The sequence below is a fragment of the Primulina huaijiensis genome, chromosome 10 (genome assembly GCF_012295235.1).
Source record: "Primulina huaijiensis isolate GDHJ02 chromosome 10, ASM1229523v2, whole genome shotgun sequence".
Classification (NCBI taxonomy): domain Eukaryota; kingdom Viridiplantae; phylum Streptophyta; class Magnoliopsida; order Lamiales; family Gesneriaceae; genus Primulina; species Primulina huaijiensis.
In genome coordinates, this window is record NC_133315.1 from 16,123,014 (window position 1) to 16,141,860 (window position 18,847).

The following is an 18,847-nucleotide window of genomic DNA, read 5'->3' on the forward strand; positions in this document are numbered from 1 at the left end:
CCTTCCATAAATTCGATATAATTATTTCATAATTCGAGATGATTCTTTCATAGATAATAACATGGCATAATTGAAAAACGTGCCCACAAAGTATTTTAAATTTCGAAATTTAACCTTGGACTGAATAGTTGAATGCAGACTACTTTTTGTACAAATTCATAATGTATCTAGATTGCACTGAAATTTGCTAGCTTCCTTGTTGAGAAAAACTGTCTTGTATGTAATACTCTTCCAAATCTGATGAATATCTCAGCCTTGATTTTCGAGATTAATACACGTCTTGCACTGGATTTCGAATTACATGTATTTATTGGCTTGGAATTTCAAATACCATGTATTATTTAATATTTTCGAATTTATTATTTTTACAATAATAGAATAATTTGAAAATAAATTCTTATACATGTCTATATTTAAATAAATAATTACAAGCCCAAAAATTTAGGTTCTCACATCACTGTCTCTTTATTGAAAGTTTCGTCATCGAAACTTGAGTTGGCTTGACCTGCGAAAAGGTAGGGATATTGTTTGTCATTTTCTCTTCAAACTCCCAAGTAGTTTCTTGTTCTGTGTGGTTGAACCATTGCACCTTGACGTAACAATGGTTCGCCGTCTCAGTACTTGGTCCTTGATGTCTACAATCCTACCAAGGTTACCTTTGATCACGAGCGGTTCAATTTCCACAACATGGTTTGGGTTCGGGATGTATTTCCTCAGCTAGACACGTGGAAGACATTGTGAATCTTTGATATATCTTGTGGCAATGCTAGTCTATAAGCCAATATGCCCACTCTCTCCAGAATTTCTAACGACTCCTTTTATTAGTGAGACTTTTATATAAGTTTTTTCACCCACTGTGAATTCCACCGATCTCTTTTTAAGATCGGACCAACTCTTTTGGCGGTCTTGTGTAGCCTTCAGTCTATATTTGATAATGACCATTTTTTCCATTGTCGCTTGGAATAGTTCTTGCCCAGTTATGGTTGTCTCATCTATTTCGTCCAAGTACAGTGGTGATCAACACTTTTGTCCATAAAGGACTTCATATATAGTCATTTAAATAATATTGTGATAATTATTATTGTATGCGAACTCTATCAGGTTTAATTACTACTAAATTCTATTGCACATGCCTTTATCATATCTTCTAGTGTTTGAATCGTTCTCTCAGATTGGCCATCAGTTTGAGGGTGATAAGTCGTACTAAAAGTAACTTTTGTTCTTATGGCTTCTTGAAAGTTCTACCACAAACGTGGCACAAATCTTGGATTTTTATCCGATAATATTATTGTTGGTGCTTCATGTAGTCGCATAATATTATCCATGTATAGAGTAGCCAACTGTAGTCAACTTGTCATGATTGTAATTCCTTCGGACGGGTAGAAAGTGCGCATATTTTTGCGAGTCTATATATGATTATACATATTCCGTCGTCACTGAAGGAATGGAGGATAATGGAGTCCTTAAATAAATAATTATGATAGTAAATTTAAAAATTATGTGGGGATTTTAGGCCAAATTACCCTTAAATTAATTTAGCGAAAGATCAAAATCAACCTGTTTTGCATTTTTTTTTAAAAAAAAATTTGAATTCAATATATATAATTAAACTATCAAATTTAAAATTTAATTACTTTTGGTGGCCGGTCGCAAACATGGCTCCGAGGAGTAGATGCATGCATGGCTCGTTGTTTTCCTAGGAGATCGACAGAAGATCTCGGCGCGCTGCGGTGCCGCAATCCTTTTAGACGTCTATCTCGCCTGCCGGAGAACGCAGATCATGGTCTGAAACTTCGGCGTAGTAAAGGATAAAGGTTTGGATTTGTTGCCTCCTTTCGGGCGCATATGGTTGTTTTGAATAATGGATTACAGTTGTCTTAATCGGCAGTAAAGAATCTGTTAATTTTTTTCCTTTTTTTCCTGTATTTGACGAACCATTTCATCCAACGGCTCTTTCATAGGGTGTAGCAGATTCAAGTTTACGGGGAATTACTGCTTCTTAGGTGATTTTCAGTACCAAAATTATCGTGAGTTTGATGTTTCTTGAAATGTTATGTACATGAGTAAATGGGTAAATAGTTTGTATGAGGATTTGAACGAAATTTGAACAAAGAACTAGGGAATCGCTCAATCTGCCTTCCACTAGGCTTTCTATATGTAAAACCTTGATGGCAATTGTTATAGATTAAATAAACATACTTCCAATTTTATACATCATCTAATTCAGTCCAATTTTATACATCATCTAATTCAGGAGAGTTGTAAGTATATTTGTTTTGATGGACGGAAACTTATGTGTACCAGGTGTACAGAAATTGAGTCGGCTAGCTTATGTTCAACTCGATCCTATTGTTGCAAGCAAAGCAGCATTTCAGTTTAGGCCTTGTTATTCAGATGTCATATATGATTCCAATATATCCTGTTACATTGAGTTATCTGTCACAAAAAATTTTCATCTTCACAGTGAAATGGCAGAGGTGATAAATTGAAGGCTCGATATTTTTCGATGTTGTTGAAGTGTTCGTTCTCCAACCTGCAAATTTAAAGTTATTGAACAGAAAAAAGAAGTCTTAGTTTTCAAAAGCAATTATTTGGATGATTCAGGCATTCTCAGAATTGAAATGGACAGCTGCTGCATAGCCATGATGTGATATTTAAATTCTTCTAGTTGTTGAATAAACATGGGTTTGATTCATTTGGAATGATCTGTTTCAAGCTTTATAATGTCGCGCTAATGCCAAAAAAATGTGGAAAAGAAGGAAGATGGAAACCAAACACAATTTATTTCTATGACGCAGGATGGTGATGGATGTATTATCAAACCTGAAAAAGTTCCAAATTCCACGACGAAGTATCTCCAGGCAGGCGACGAGTGCAATCATGGCTCTTCTGTGGAGGAACGGCGCTTCATTGAACTCAAGAACTAACTGCATCCATACAAGTCTGAGAAGAATATTGACTACCTGCAATCCAAGTAAGTGAAAAAGGATATAACTATTGGTTTTTTTTGTAAATAAGATCTTGAAAATTCACGAACATTGGAGATTATATTGTGACATAAAATAAACCATTTCAGTACTCACTATGGCCACAAAGTAAACGGTCCTGTTTGATATCAAAAGCTTGTCTCTCAGCCATGGATTTCTTGCTTTCTTTTGTAAAAGTCCCCAGTCCATGACAATGTCCCAGTATGTGTTAAAAATAGTTGTGACTCCCGAACTTGATGCTGCCATGATTCTCCAAAACGTTCCTCTCCGGAAATCATATATTGTCCTAATGACAAGTGCCACTACTGTTAAGAAATACTTTAGGCTATTGAGTCCTTGCATGAGATTCTTCTCCTCAAACACGCGGCGTAGGCACTGAAATCAATTGAGCAACCAAAAGTTGTTATGTTTTTTTGGAACAGAGAAGAAAGAACAGAGGATCAAGCCCATTGAAGCATGAACTAACCAACCTGCAGAACTCGTGACAAAAATGGAATAACTGGTACAACAATGTAAAAAATTTCATATACTTTGCTTTCAAGACACTGGTTTGATCTCCTTTTGAAGTCTCCCCATCCATAGTAGCAAATGTAAAATTGCAAACTTCTGAAAGCCTGAACCTGAAATGCACGAAAATGATATCTCCATGTCGATCAATGGCTCAACACAGACCGAATTATAGCCACTAGAAAATTAGCTATACTATTATAATAAGAATGAGATATGAACCTGGCTTGTTAGCTGGTCTGCCAAGAAGAAATCCGAGAAGGTAACCTACAAAGGCAGCCAGAAAAGAGATGATGATTGTTTCTAACTATATTTTGTTCCGTTGCTAAACTTGTATACCTTATAAAGAGGAGCGAAAAGAGAACGCCATGTGCATCTAATGAGAAAGTAGCGGCTTGAGCGATACATAATGTTGAAAGGACAAAAGGTTATAAGAAGCAAGATCTGGAAATTAACACCTTGGTATAAATATTTACCGAAAGAAGATGTGTTTGTAACAATCTGTGTAGAAACTTATGAGCAGAAATAGTAATATGTTGGTGCATCAAGAACAGGGTAGGAGCAGTCTTGAACTTACCATGACAAGTCCTGCCGGAACCAGTTCAGTTAATGTTTGATAATGTTGTGTTCTTGGATCCATTTCCATGTCCAGATTTGAAAGTACAGCTACCAAAGTGAGTACTGAAAGGGCCGAAGCAAGTAGGAAGATTTCTCTGAATCCCAATTCTGTACCTGATTTAAATCCAAAGATGAAGGGGTAGTTCACCCGGAATCGCCTCCAGAGGTATGTGTTTATCCCATACACGAGCATGTGTAGGAAAATGAATCCAAAGAAGCTACGTGGGTAAAGTCATTAATTTAGTACTTTGTGGTCTTAGTGCATCTGTTCGGTTATCAAGGAGATCAAAAAAATTATACCTGTAAAGAGGAAATATATTGTTCATATACTGCTCTCGTCCCTCGTGTCGAATAAGTCCCCTTGCATGCATTGAAACAATAATACCGATAACTAGTGCTACTGAGCAGCCAGTTAACATACCTACAAGATCAGTAGTTTGTTAAACTACTAGGTTCACACCTTTATTTTCCAAAAGAATCTCAAACGAAATCATAGAGAATGATGACATTTTTCTTTTCGTTTTTATGCAGTTGTCTTTCCTTCTGTTCAAGCTTACCAAGAACAAATGTTATTCTGTGCTTCTCCATTTTATTTCTGGGCTTTAAAAGTTTCACCCCTTTTCTTCGATTTCCATTTGAGAAGTACTTAACAAATGCAGCCTCTACCCTTCCGATGAGCATGTTAACCTGCAGGACAAAGAGGAAAATAGGGCTAATATTGTTCCTTTATTTTGCTAATTAGGAAGGCTTGGATTCAGACCTCATCCAAGCTTCCGAGATCCGATTTGTCAATCATCTGTAAATAAGAATTTGAAGCACTTCTCGAAGTGATCTGCAGGACAAGAGTTCCACGGGTGAGACCCCAAGAGAGTAAAATGCTGTGAATAGATTACATTTTCCTGATTTATTGTAAACGTCCATACCTTGTCATATTTCTTCATGATCTTGGAGAATGCCGAAATATTCGATGAACTGTCGCATTGCAATGAAATATGTTAGCTCAACGCCTCTGTATTAATTTGTCTAATATTGTTTTCAGGTGAATGATGAATCACCGATATATTTTTAGGAGTCCGAGCTGTCGGTAATATTGGATGAAAGCCCATCTTAATTTTTCCTCAGCTCGTCTTAGCTCCTCAATTCTGATTGTCAGGTTCGACTTGTTTGTACTTTTAATGATCCTTCTTAATTTCATAAGAGGACATTTTGGTTCAATATTGATCTTTGCATGAAACGAATATGCTGGCGGAAAAGTATTATTTTCAGAAGCGTTTTCCTGGCTGGTCCCAAGTTCTTGGACCACATTCGTGGCTGGATCTTCTACAGTGAAGAGACAAAATTAATCTGAACTAATTTATCTCCACAGCATCATTTGCAATTATGTACAAAAGAAATCCATCTTGCATTTACCGTCATGTCCTCTATTCACAGGATCTTTAGCTTCAGGTTCGGTATTTGATGACTCGACTTCTTGAAGATTCCCGTTTTGTTCCATCAAAGGTTTATACACTTCAATCCTTAAGGCGACAAGTTTATCCATCTGCTTGCTCAACTCCACTGCCTGCAGAGTCACATCCTTAACTTTTTCCTTGTAAAATCTCAGTACTTTATTGAATTCTTTATCAAGAATCTTAAAGAAATGAATCTCGTTTTCACCACCATCTTCTGATGGCTTCAAAAAAATTGTCTGATAGAACACATCATTCTCCAAACTTTCTGGCCGCACTGGGTGCACTAATATCACTTCATCGTCACTCCTTATCGAGCAGTTGTCTCCATCCATCAACCCGCTAAACGATCTGTGCAAGGTCGATTTCCTCTTCAAGAAACCACCTCGGCTTACTGAATATGGTAATGCACTCTGCTGTCTGACTTTAAAGATGTTTTTCAGCAGTTTCTTGAGATGTTTGTAGTCCATGTATGCTTCCTGCCATTCTTGCACCGTTTGGGAAGCTAATTCCTTGCCAAATTTCATCCTTTCTGTGCATTGAAAACGAGTCTTTCTCCCACTCCCGATTTTGCTAATGAATGGAGATTGTTGGGACATATTTTTCAAGCCTTGAATTTGAAAACCTCAAACGTGTGACCATCGCATTAATATTTTTCACGTAAATATACTTTAAAATCGGATTGACTTTAGCATACATGTGTTAAATTCATTTATCACAGTATGGAAGTTTCTATACTCTTTACTTCTGCCAACTTATGATTTATGTTCTAATATATAATATGTGTTTTGTGTCAGATTATTATTTTAAGGGTAAATTTCAAAAAAATACATCTGTCAATGTTTCACTTAAAATTCAGTATCTAGCCATAATTTTTTAGAAATCAGTACCTGACAAATTTATACATTTAGTTTTAACTACTTATAAAGCAAACTTTACATTTTTACCCTTTATTATTTAAATAAATANCGAAAATGATATCTCCATGTCGATCAATGGCTCAACACAGACCGAATTATAGCCACTAGAAAATTAGCTATACTATTATAATAAGAATGAGATATGAACCTGGCTTGTTAGCTGGTCTGCCAAGAAGAAATCCGAGAAGGTAACCTACAAAGGCAGCCAGAAAAGAGATGATGATTGTTTCTAACTATATTTTGTTCCGTTGCTAAACTTGTATACCTTATAAAGAGGAGCGAAAAGAGAACGCCATGTGCATCTAATGAGAAAGTAGCGGCTTGAGCGATACATAATGTTGAAAGGACAAAAGGTTATAAGAAGCAAGATCTGGAAATTAACACCTTGGTATAAATATTTACCGAAAGAAGATGTGTTTGTAACAATCTGTGTAGAAACTTATGAGCAGAAATAGTAATATGTTGGTGCATCAAGAACAGGGTAGGAGCAGTCTTGAACTTACCATGACAAGTCCTGCCGGAACCAGTTCAGTTAATGTTTGATAATGTTGTGTTCTTGGATCCATTTCCATGTCCAGATTTGAAAGTACAGCTACCAAAGTGAGTACTGAAAGGGCCGAAGCAAGTAGGAAGATTTCTCTGAATCCCAATTCTGTACCTGATTTAAATCCAAAGATGAAGGGGTAGTTCACCCGGAATCGCCTCCAGAGGTATGTGTTTATCCCATACACGAGCATGTGTAGGAAAATGAATCCAAAGAAGCTACGTGGGTAAAGTCATTAATTTAGTACTTTGTGGTCTTAGTGCATCTGTTCGGTTATCAAGGAGATCAAAAAAATTATACCTGTAAAGAGGAAATATATTGTTCATATACTGCTCTCGTCCCTCGTGTCGAATAAGTCCCCTTGCATGCATTGAAACAATAATACCGATAACTAGTGCTACTGAGCAGCCAGTTAACATACCTACAAGATCAGTAGTTTGTTAAACTACTAGGTTCACACCTTTATTTTCCAAAAGAATCTCAAACGAAATCATAGAGAATGATGACATTTTTCTTTTCGTTTTTATGCAGTTGTCTTTCCTTCTGTTCAAGCTTACCAAGAACAAATGTTATTCTGTGCTTCTCCATTTTATTTCTGGGCTTTAAAAGTTTCACCCCTTTTCTTCGATTTCCATTTGAGAAGTACTTAACAAATGCAGCCTCTACCCTTCCGATGAGCATGTTAACCTGCAGGACAAAGAGGAAAATAGGGCTAATATTGTTCCTTTATTTTGCTAATTAGGAAGGCTTGGATTCAGACCTCATCCAAGCTTCCGAGATCCGATTTGTCAATCATCTGTAAATAAGAATTTGAAGCACTTCTCGAAGTGATCTGCAGGACAAGAGTTCCACGGGTGAGACCCCAAGAGAGTAAAATGCTGTGAATAGATTACATTTTCCTGATTTATTGTAAACGTCCATACCTTGTCATATTTCTTCATGATCTTGGAGAATGCCGAAATATTCGATGAACTGTCGCATTGCAATGAAATATGTTAGCTCAACGCCTCTGTATTAATTTGTCTAATATTGTTTTCAGGTGAATGATGAATCACCGATATATTTTTAGGAGTCCGAGCTGTCGGTAATATTGGATGAAAGCCCATCTTAATTTTTCCTCAGCTCGTCTTAGCTCCTCAATTCTGATTGTCAGGTTCGACTTGTTTGTACTTTTAATGATCCTTCTTAATTTCATAAGAGGACATTTTGGTTCAATATTGATCTTTGCATGAAACGAATATGCTGGCGGAAAAGTATTATTTTCAGAAGCGTTTTCCTGGCTGGTCCCAAGTTCTTGGACCACATTCGTGGCTGGATCTTCTACAGTGAAGAGACAAAATTAATCTGAACTAATTTATCTCCACAGCATCATTTGCAATTATGTACAAAAGAAATCCATCTTGCATTTACCGTCATGTCCTCTATTCACAGGATCTTTAGCTTCAGGTTCGGTATTTGATGACTCGACTTCTTGAAGATTCCCGTTTTGTTCCATCAAAGGTTTATACACTTCAATCCTTAAGGCGACAAGTTTATCCATCTGCTTGCTCAACTCCACTGCCTGCAGAGTCACATCCTTAACTTTTTCCTTGTAAAATCTCAGTACTTTATTGAATTCTTTATCAAGAATCTTAAAGAAATGAATCTCGTTTTCACCACCATCTTCTGATGGCTTCAAAAAAATTGTCTGATAGAACACATCATTCTCCAAACTTTCTGGCCGCACTGGGTGCACTAATATCACTTCATCGTCACTCCTTATCGAGCAGTTGTCTCCATCCATCAACCCGCTAAACGATCTGTGCAAGGTCGATTTCCTCTTCAAGAAACCACCTCGGCTTACTGAATATGGTAATGCACTCTGCTGTCTGACTTTAAAGATGTTTTTCAGCAGTTTCTTGAGATGTTTGTAGTCCATGTATGCTTCCTGCCATTCTTGCACCGTTTGGGAAGCTAATTCCTTGCCAAATTTCATCCTTTCTGTGCATTGAAAACGAGTCTTTCTCCCACTCCCGATTTTGCTAATGAATGGAGATTGTTGGGACATATTTTTCAAGCCTTGAATTTGAAAACCTCAAACGTGTGACCATCGCATTAATATTTTTCACGTAAATATACTTTAAAATCGGATTGACTTTAGCATACATGTGTTAAATTCATTTATCACAGTATGGAAGTTTCTATACTCTTTACTTCTGCCAACTTATGATTTATGTTCTAATATATAATATGTGTTTTGTGTCAGATTATTATTTTAAGGGTAAATTTCAAAAAAATACATCTGTCAATGTTTCACTTAAAATTCAGTATCTAGCCATAATTTTTTAGAAATCAGTACCTGACAAATTTATACATTTAGTTTTAACTACTTATAAAGCAAACTTTACATTTTTACCCTTTATTATTTAAATAAATATATTATTTTATCCACAAAAATTATATTATTTTTCTCCATTTAAAATATAATTTTAACAAAATATTGTTTCTCAATTATCATGGAATAAAAGTAAATACTTATTTTGACATACAAAGTACATATTATGGGGTTTCAGATACTTGATTTCGCTCTTTGAATACTCCAAACATATAAGAAAATACTATATTTTCGAGCATTCACCATAAATTCAGTCGTTGTTGGTCTTTTCATGAAAAATACATTAGGATGACTTATTCATGTCATTTTAATTTTTAAAAAAAAACATAAGTTATCACTCATCATGAAATAAGATTAAGTATTTATTTTGACCAACAAAATACCTATGTTGGAGTTCCAAATGCTTGATTTTACACTTTTAATACTCCAAATGTGTAAAAAAAATACTGGATCTTCGAGCTATCACAATAAATTCAATAATTGTTGGTATTTTCATTGAAAATGTATTAAGATGACTTATTCATGTCATCTAATTTTTGAAAAAAAACATTTTCTCACTCATTGTTGAATTAGAAAAATTACTTATTTTGATCGATAAAATACCTATTTTCGGGTTCCAAATATTTGATTTGGCTATTTGAATACTTCAAATGTGTAAGAAAATATTTAAGTTTCAAGTAATATTAAGTGACTTTTGATTGTATCATTTGTGAAGTAAAAATGTGATATTTAAATTGGTACAGAGAATATCTAATTAGAGTATATAAATACATGATTTTACCCCATAAATACTTATATCCAATTATTTGAGGATGCCAAAATATAATTTGAAGTTAATATTAAGTGACACCGATGATGATATTCGTGAAGCAAAAATGTTATACCTAAATTAATACAAATAATACATAATTCGAGTTCACAAACACTTGATTTTACCTTTTAAATACTCAAATTCGATTGAGTATGTCAAAATATATAATTTGAAGATAATATTGAATATTTTTTGATGATGAGATTTTTGAATAAAAAACGTGCTACCTAAATTGGTACAAATAGTACTAATTTGATTTCACATATACTTGATTTTACCCTTTTAAGATTCAATTTTGATTATTTTGGGATATAAAAAATATATTTTCAATTAATAATGAGTGACTTTTGATGTATCATTTGTGAAGTTAAAATGTGATACCTAAATTAGTACAAAAAATATCTAATTTGAGTCTACCAATACTTTATTTACTCCCTAAATGAGAAGTATTTTAATTTGAGTTTGCAAATACTTGATTTCGTAAATTAGATACTCACAATATGTATTAAAATACTGGATATTCGAATAAGCAACGTAAGTTCACCAAATGTTGGTATTTTATGGAAGATACATTTGGATGACATATTCATCTAATTTAATAATTAAAAAAAATTTCTCAACTAAGCATCAAAATTCATGAAAATTTTAAAGTACTTAGTTTTACTTGAGAAGTACCTAATTTGAGTTTGCAAATACTTGATTTCGTAAATGAGATACTCACAATATGTATTAAAATACTAGATTTTCGAATAGGCAATGTACATATTCATATCATTTAATATTTTTTCTGTAAAAGAAAAACAAATTCCCAACTAAGAATAAAAATTTTAAAGTATTTTTGTATTTGAGAAGTACCTAATTTGATATTGCAAATATTTAATTTGGTACATGAGATACTCATTATATGTAATAGAATACTGGATATTCGAATATGCAACGTAAGCTAACCAAGTGTTTATTTTTCCTTGGAAGATGCATTTGGATGACATATTCATCTCATTTAATATTTTTTTTGTAAAAAAAAAAACAAATTCAACTAAGTATTGAAATTTTAAAATACTTATTTTTACTTGAGAAGTATCTAATGTGATACCTAAATTAATACAAGCAATGCCTAATACGAGTCCACAAATATTTGATTTTACCATTTAAATACTCAAATTCGATTATTTGATGGTGTCAAAATACATAATTTGAAGTCAATATTGAGTTGCCTTTGATGATGAGATCCGTGAAATAAAAATGTGATACCTAAATTGTTACAAGTACTATATAATTAGATTCCACTTATAATTAATTTTACCATTTAAAAACTCAAATTTGATAATAAGTATAATGAAAGAATATTGATGCATATAATGAATGATTACCAATAAATATTATGAAAGAATACTAATGAGGATGATAACAAATGAAGTATTGCATTGTCATTTAATGAATACCAACAAGTATTGTGAATGAATATTAATGATATTATAAATTAATACTCATAAGTATAAAGAAAAAAAATACTAATAAGTATAATGAATAATTACCAATACGTATTATGTCAAATAAGTATAATTGTCAAATAAGTCATTCAATGAATATCAAAAAGTATTGTCAATTAATATTTATGAGTATTTTATAAATCATTGATCCAAGAATCGATAGATATGCTTAAAGTGCAAACTTCAAGCTCATATACGAACTATGTTCATAATGCATCTCCCAATTAGTCCATAATGAATAATAATGAACTATGTTTATTTATTTAAATGATATGAATAAGTATCCTAATGAATTTTCCATGGAAATATTGCATATTCGAATATCCAGCATTTTAATGCATATTGTGAGTATTTCATTTACGAAATCAAGTATTTGCAAACTCAAATTAGGTACTTCTCAAGTAAAACTAAGTACTTTAAAATTTTTATGTTTATTTGAGAATTTTTTTACCAAAAAAATATTAAATAAGATGATTATGTAATCCATGCTTAGTGATCGAGCAAAACTTTCATTGTAAAATTCTTGGTAAAAATTAATAATATTAAAGCTCGAAATAATCGCAAGTGCACGATGTCAAAATGTTCCATGCTTAGTAATTGAGCAAAACTTTCATTGTCTAAAGACTGTATTTCTCAATTATTATTCTCAGTTATTCAATTTTTAGCAGCGATACTTCAGATGATTGTTTACTACTACGATTATTAAATAAAAACTCAATGAAATGGTTCAAGGATTAAATAATGAAATAAATAAGTTAGAATGATTGATTAAAGTTCAATGAGAAATGAATTTGTTAGGAATCTTAGTTCATCTATCCCTCGCTAATCTACTTATTTCGTTCGACAATGATCTATGCTTTCGACGAGATTTCATATCCAATTTAACACGCCCTCTCTAGCTATGCCAAACTAATTCAACTCAGTGAATTAATTAAATCTCTTTAATTATTTATCAATGGTGAATTGCATGTCGTTTTATTAAATCCCATAGCTTTCGACCTACTGGACTATGACTATCGACGTGTATCCGACTTCATATTTATCTGTAAATTGTAAATTTACGGATTATGCTACTCGTTCCTATCACGGGCTATTCTCCCGAAGAACATTGTCCGGAAATCTTCAAATCTTCGCTCTAAGCCTTTTTTCTCTTTCAAAGCTTTGTGGCTGCTGAAAAGTCCTTGAACATGTCATCCAAATGCATCTTGTATGGAAACGCGAGCACTTGGTGAACTTACGTTACATATTCGAATATCTAGTATTTTAATACTAATTATGAGTATCTCATTTACCAAATCAAGTATTTTAAAACTGAAATTATGTATTTTGCAAGTAAAATTAAGTACTTGAAAAATTCAATACTTAGTTGCGAATCTTTTTTTTAACAATTAAAAATAACTTAAATGAAATGAACATATCATCCAAATGTATCTTGGATGGAAATGCGAGCACTTGGTGAACTTACGTTGCATATTCGAATATCTAGTATTTTAATACTCATTCTGAGTATCTCATTTACCAAATCAAGTATTTTAAAATTGAAATTAGGTATTTCGCAAGTAAAACTAAGTAATTGAAAAAGTTCAATGCTTAGTTGCGAATTCGTTTTTTTAACAATAAAATAATAACTTAAATGAAATGAACATGTCATACAAATGTATCTTCGATGGAAATGCGAGCACTTGGTGAATTTACGTTGCATATTCGAATATCCAGTATTTTAATATTCATTATGAATATCTCATTTACCAAATCAAGTATTTTAAAATTGAAATTAGGTATTACGCAAGTAAAACTAAGTAATTGAAAAAATTCAATGCTTAGTTGCGAATTCGTTTTCTTAACAATAATATAATAACTTAAATGAAGTGCACATGTCATACAAATGTATCTTCGATGGAAATGCGAGCACTTGGTGAATTACGTTGCATATTCGAATATCCAGTATTTTAATACTCATTCTGAGTAGCTCATTTTCCAAATCAAGTATTTTAAAATTGAAATTAGGCATTTCGCAAGTAAAACTAAGTACTTGAAAAAGTTCAATAATTAGTTACAAATTTGTTTTTTTAAACAATAAAAAAATAATAAAATGAAATGAACATGTCATTCAAATGCATCTTGGATGGAAATGTGAGTATTTGGTGAACTTATGTTGCATATTCTAATATCCAGTATTTTAATACTAATTCTAAGTATTTTATTTACCAAATTAAGTATTTTAAAATTGAAATTAGGTATTTCACAAGTAAAACTAAGTACTTCAAAAAGTTCAATGCTTAGTTGCGAATTTGTTTTTTTAAAAAAATTAAAAAAATATTTAAATGAAATGTACATGTCATCTAAGTGCATCTTGGATAGAAATGCGAGCACTTGGTGAACTTACATTGCCTACTAGAATATCTAGTATTTTATTAACTTTTATGAGTATCTCAATTACCAAATCAAGTATTTAAAATTGAAATTAGGTATTTCGTAAATAAAAGTAAGTACTTCAAAATGTTCAATGCTTAGTCGCGAAAGTTTTTTTTTAAAAAAAATAATTAAATGAAATGTACATATCATCCAAATGCATCTTGGATGGAATGCGAGCATTTGGTGAACTTACGTTGCATATTCGAATATTCAGTATTTTAATACCCATTCTGAGTATCTCATGTACCAAATCAAGAATTTTAAAATTGAAATTAGGTATTTCGCTAGTAAAACTAAGTACTTGAAAAAGTTCAATGCTTAGTTGCGAATTTGTTTTTTTAACAATAAAAAATAATTAAATGAAATGAACATGTCATCCAAATGAATCTTCGATGGAGATACGAGCATTTGGTGAAATTACGTTGCATATTCGAATATTCAGTATTTTAATACACTGAATATTTCATTTACTAAATCAATTATTTTAAAATTGAAATGAAATATTTTGCAAGTAAAACTAATTATTTCAAAAAAGTTCAATTAGTTGCGAATTTGTTTTTTTTAATAAAAAAATTTAAATTCAATTTACATGTCAACCAAATACATCGGGAATGATGAGTGAAAAGAGAAGATGACCAACAAAAATAGGTATTTATATAATTTTTATAAATTAAAAGGGTTAAAAGGTAAAAATGTATGAAATATGTACTGAAAACTAAGTTGGTCCTTTGTGAGGTACTAAAATACAAAAAAAAACTGGTGGGTACTGAATTTTAAATAAATCATATACAGAGTTATTTTTCTCCAAATTGCCCTTATTTTAATAGTCAACTAGTTTTCTAGTTTTGTTTTGGGATCATAAAACAATATTTTTTCCGAGTCTCCAATGGCTTACTTGGTCCCATTGATTGGTTCCGACTTCCCACGGTGGTTTTAATTGTAAGTAATACTTAACATTGTTGAAATTCAATTTGGACAAAATAACTTATTACAATCGAAAAAAGTCAGACATGAAAGACCAAAAAAACGGGTTTTTCCCACCGGAAAGTAATAAACTTTTAGTCTTGGTTGAATCGTGTTATCGCGTAGTGATTCCACCAATCGACTTTATAAAATCACTGCCAAGAATCGTGTCATATGATGAATAAGCTGCGAGATCTTCGGATTAGTGACAAACTTATTTTTAAAATAAGAATTTATAGCTTATAAGTTTAAAAAATAACTTATAAAATGTAGAAGTTTTAAAATAAATTACTTATAAAAGTGTGGACGATGAGCGATGTTTTTGTATTGTGATTTTATTACATTATCCAAAAATTATTTATTGTTTGTATCAATTGTGAATATATATTTGACAATAAAAATACATTAGAGAAATAACATTTTTGATAGATGTTTTTTAGAAAAATATTAAAAGAATAGATTTTTTAATAAAAACTATATTTTTTTATTAAAAATATTAAAAGATAAAAACATTTAAAATATATATATTTATCTATTATATGTATAAAAGTGTAAAAAATGACAAAATTTTTATTGTAAATTTTATATTATCCCCTTAAATTGTGTATTATTAAATTAATTGCATAAAACGTTTCTGCACAATTTTTGGGAAATTTAATAACAATGATACATTAAAAACGAAAATATATTTGATAATAAAATATGTTTTTTTTTTTATCTATATCTATATACATATAAAAGTGTTCAGTAAAAGATAAAAAATTACCTCCTTATCAATACAAATCAAAAAACTCAATAAAGATATATATGTAAAATTCTAATTGTTGTAAGGAAAAAAATGAAATATCAAAAAAAAAATTTGAGTGGGTCTCATGTGAGACCGTCTCACGGATCTTAATCTGTGAGACGAGTCAACCCTACCCATATTCACAATATAAAGTAATACTCTTAGCATAAAAATAATACTTTTTCATGGATAACCCAAATAAGAGACCCGTCTCACAAATACGAGCCGTAAGACCGTCTCACACAAGTTTTTGCCTTTTTTTTATTCCACCTAATATATAATAAATTAGTAATCTAATTATTCAATTTAATATATAATTAATAGTCTAACAAATTCTAATGAATTATCACAACAATATACATTAATTATAGTAATTTATATCACTTCAAGAATAAAATGTAATTACCATGTTAATTTTATCAAATAATTCATATTTGTACTACATTTAAATGTTTTATTCTTTTAATTTTCTCTCTACATGTTATTTTATGATTTTAATGTAATTTTGTAATTATATTTTTAATGTAATTTCTAATTAAGAAATAAATTAGAAAAAAATTATTATATATTCGATAATAAAATAACATGACAAGTATAAAACAAGAACATAACGTTATCAAACATTAACCGACCGGCTGGACTATATAGCCATGGTAAGTTAAAAAATGTTCTTTTCTTTGTCGTAATGTATTAACATATTTCTATTACATTGCATAGATTTCTACAGCAGATTCTTAAAAATGTATCATCTTTTGATAAATATTGATACTAGGTTATTAATTTTTTTACATTGTTGTGGCAATTATTCCATTTTGGTCACGAGTTCTACAGGTTAATTAGTCCACGCTTCAAGGGACATGATCCTCTGTTCAATCATCAATCTTCAAAAAAATCTTGTGTGAGACGGTCTCACGGGTCGTATTTGTAAAACAGATCTCTTATTTGGGTCATCCATGAAAAAATATTACTTTTTATGCTAAGAGTATTACTTTTTATTGTGAATATGGGTAGGGTTGACACATCTCACAGATTAAGATCCATGAGACGGTCTTACATGAAACCCACTCGTTTTTTTAACACATGCTGGGACATTTTCATAGATTGGGGACTTTTACAAAAGAAAGCAAGAAATCCATTTTTAAATAATTTATGTACCAATTAAGCCATTATAATAGTTCATATATCAATTAACCAATTTATCAGTTGTTTGTGTACCAAAATAAATTTTATTATTTTAAAATATATAAGACTTTTAAGGTTGCATTTTGTTGGTGGAAATGATTATTAATCATATCAAATCAAATGTTTAGGAGTGGGTCTCATGTGAGACCGTCTCACGGATCTTAATCTGTGAGACGGGTCAACCCTACCCATATTCACAATAAAAAGTAATACTCTTAGCATAAAAAGTAATACTTTTTAATGGATGACTCAAATAAGAGATCTGTCTCACAAATACGACCCGTGAGACCGTCTCACACAAGTTTTTGCCAATGTTTAGTTGTAATTTTATATATTTATCTAATTATCTCACATTAATCAAATCATTATTTATTTATTTCACATGAATTAAATTATTGAATTTAAATTAAAATATTACCACTTATATCTTTATTTTATATATATTGATTAATTATTGAAAAGAAAAAAAATATAATTTATCGTCTTATCTCAAATTTAATCAATCAAACAATACATATTATTATTTATTCAATATTATTTTAACATTATACTCAAATATTTTAATAATCGCAATATTTATAATTTAGACAATCTCATCAAATCTCGTTAATCCAACTAAACGCAACCGTGTACTTGATAATAGTATAGTATCATGCAGTCAGGGGTGGACACGACTCGGGCTTTTCGGGTTTCGTCAAAAGTTAAATAAAATAGTTAAAATTAAAGTTCATGCAAAATAATGCGATAAAAAAATTCAAATTACTTGGTCAATACATTCTCGTAAATACTACTTCCTCATCAAATAGAGACGGACAATCTAATTAAGTAAAATAATATAACATAAATTTAAAATCACATAGTTTTGTTGTTACAATTCAAACAAAGAGTGCAAGGCTCATGACAATACACACATTTTGGGCCAGCAATGACATCTTTTGTGGTAGTCCATGACTCCTTACTCATAGAACTCTCCACTCTTGATAGTATAGTACGAGTCTCTCCATGTCTCAAACCCAAGACCTCGATCAGACCATAAATATTTGGATTAAAGAAACTTGGTATCAATTCTTTAATTCAAGTACTTATGACCTGGACGAGTTAATGAGTTCGAGACTTAGAGAGACACATACTCCACTACAAGGAGTGAAGAGTTTTGTAAGTAAGATGTCATGGACCACCATGAAAGATGTGATTGCAGATCCAAAAAAGAAAATGTTATGGCTCTTACACTCTTTGTTTGTAACAACACAATTATGTTATTTTAAATTTAAGTCGTATTATTTTATTAGATTTTCCGACTGTATTTGATGAGGAAACAATATTTATGAGAATGTGTTAACTAAGTAATTTGAATTTTTTATCACATTATTTTGCATAGACTTTAATTTGAACCGTTTTATATAACTTTTGATGAAAATAATTTTGTGTTAATTGTTTAGTATTATTTGATCAAATTAAAAATAATAATAACACGTGCAATGCGTGTGTATCTTTTACTAGTATAATTTTTGACAATCAAATAAATGTAGATATGTTCCTGACTCATGAAGTGGTCCAATTACTGTCATATTACATATATTGGTCCCGAATACACCAAAGAAGATACACCATCATCTATTGCAAAATATAGATAAAATCTAGAATGTACTAGAACCACATAAATCTAGAATGTACTAGAACCTTTTGCACCAATTGAAATTTCCTTTTTCGAGCGATTAGATACTCCAATTCCTATTTCTAATTGATGAAGGAAATTTTAAACCACTACATGTATACCTTAAAGCATTCGACAATATTTTCG

At 31.3% G+C, this 18,847-nt stretch overlaps 2 protein-coding genes and 2 long non-coding RNA genes across 9 annotated transcripts; 2 read left to right on the forward strand and 2 right to left on the reverse strand.

The window, feature by feature from the left end:
• Positions 1 to 1,609: 1,609 nt before the first annotated feature.
• LOC140985529 (uncharacterized) lies at positions 1,610 to 5,636 on the forward strand. 2 transcript variants are annotated; one of them, XR_012176788.1, is made up of 5 exons: positions 1,610 to 1,824; positions 2,799 to 2,974; positions 4,147 to 4,278; positions 4,855 to 5,265; positions 5,544 to 5,636. It is a non-coding gene; the product is annotated as an uncharacterized lncRNA (long non-coding RNA). The 2 variants fall into 2 exon arrangements; XR_012176789.1 differs by lacking the exons at positions 1,610 to 1,824; positions 2,799 to 2,974 and adding an exon at positions 3,359 to 3,489.
• On the reverse strand, positions 2,234 to 6,256 carry LOC140985528 (phosphate transporter PHO1 homolog 9-like). Of its 4 annotated transcripts, XM_073453367.1 has the most exons (13): positions 5,523 to 6,253; positions 5,168 to 5,432; positions 5,036 to 5,084; positions 4,873 to 4,944; positions 4,670 to 4,799; positions 4,413 to 4,533; positions 4,072 to 4,330; positions 3,834 to 3,938; positions 3,717 to 3,761; positions 3,458 to 3,607; positions 3,084 to 3,362; positions 2,824 to 2,963; positions 2,234 to 2,533 (listed from the first exon to the last, which is right to left on the reverse strand). In XM_073453367.1, the coding sequence occupies exons 1-13, from the start codon at positions 6,157 to 6,159 to the stop codon at positions 2,440 to 2,442; spliced, it is 2,346 nt and encodes a 781-aa protein (XP_073309468.1). In that variant the 5' UTR covers positions 6,160 to 6,253; the 3' UTR covers positions 2,234 to 2,439. The 4 variants fall into 4 exon arrangements, with proteins under 4 accessions (XP_073309468.1, XP_073309467.1, XP_073309465.1 ...); XM_073453366.1 differs by having other exon boundaries at positions 2,234 to 2,994; positions 3,058 to 3,362; positions 3,518 to 3,607; positions 5,523 to 6,256; XM_073453364.1 differs by having other exon boundaries at positions 2,234 to 2,994; positions 3,058 to 3,362; positions 5,523 to 6,255.
• Positions 6,257 to 6,570: 314 nt separating this feature from the next.
• LOC140985832 (phosphate transporter PHO1 homolog 9-like) lies at positions 6,571 to 9,171 on the reverse strand. Of its 2 annotated transcripts, none has more exons than XM_073453788.1 (9): positions 8,435 to 9,171; positions 8,080 to 8,341; positions 7,948 to 7,996; positions 7,785 to 7,856; positions 7,582 to 7,711; positions 7,325 to 7,445; positions 6,984 to 7,242; positions 6,746 to 6,850; positions 6,571 to 6,673 (listed from the first exon to the last, which is right to left on the reverse strand). In XM_073453788.1, exons 1-9 carry the CDS (start codon positions 9,069 to 9,071, stop codon positions 6,605 to 6,607), a joined length of 1,704 nt encoding a protein of 567 aa, XP_073309889.1. In that variant the 5' UTR covers positions 9,072 to 9,171; the 3' UTR covers positions 6,571 to 6,604. The 2 variants fall into 2 exon arrangements, with proteins under 2 accessions (XP_073309889.1, XP_073309888.1); XM_073453787.1 differs by having other exon boundaries at positions 8,080 to 8,344; positions 8,435 to 9,170.
• On the forward strand, positions 7,056 to 8,548 carry LOC140985834 (uncharacterized). The gene is made up of 3 exons (XR_012176864.1): positions 7,056 to 7,190; positions 7,767 to 8,177; positions 8,456 to 8,548. It is a non-coding gene; the product is annotated as an uncharacterized lncRNA (long non-coding RNA).
• Positions 9,172 to 18,847: the final 9,676 nt, after the last annotated feature.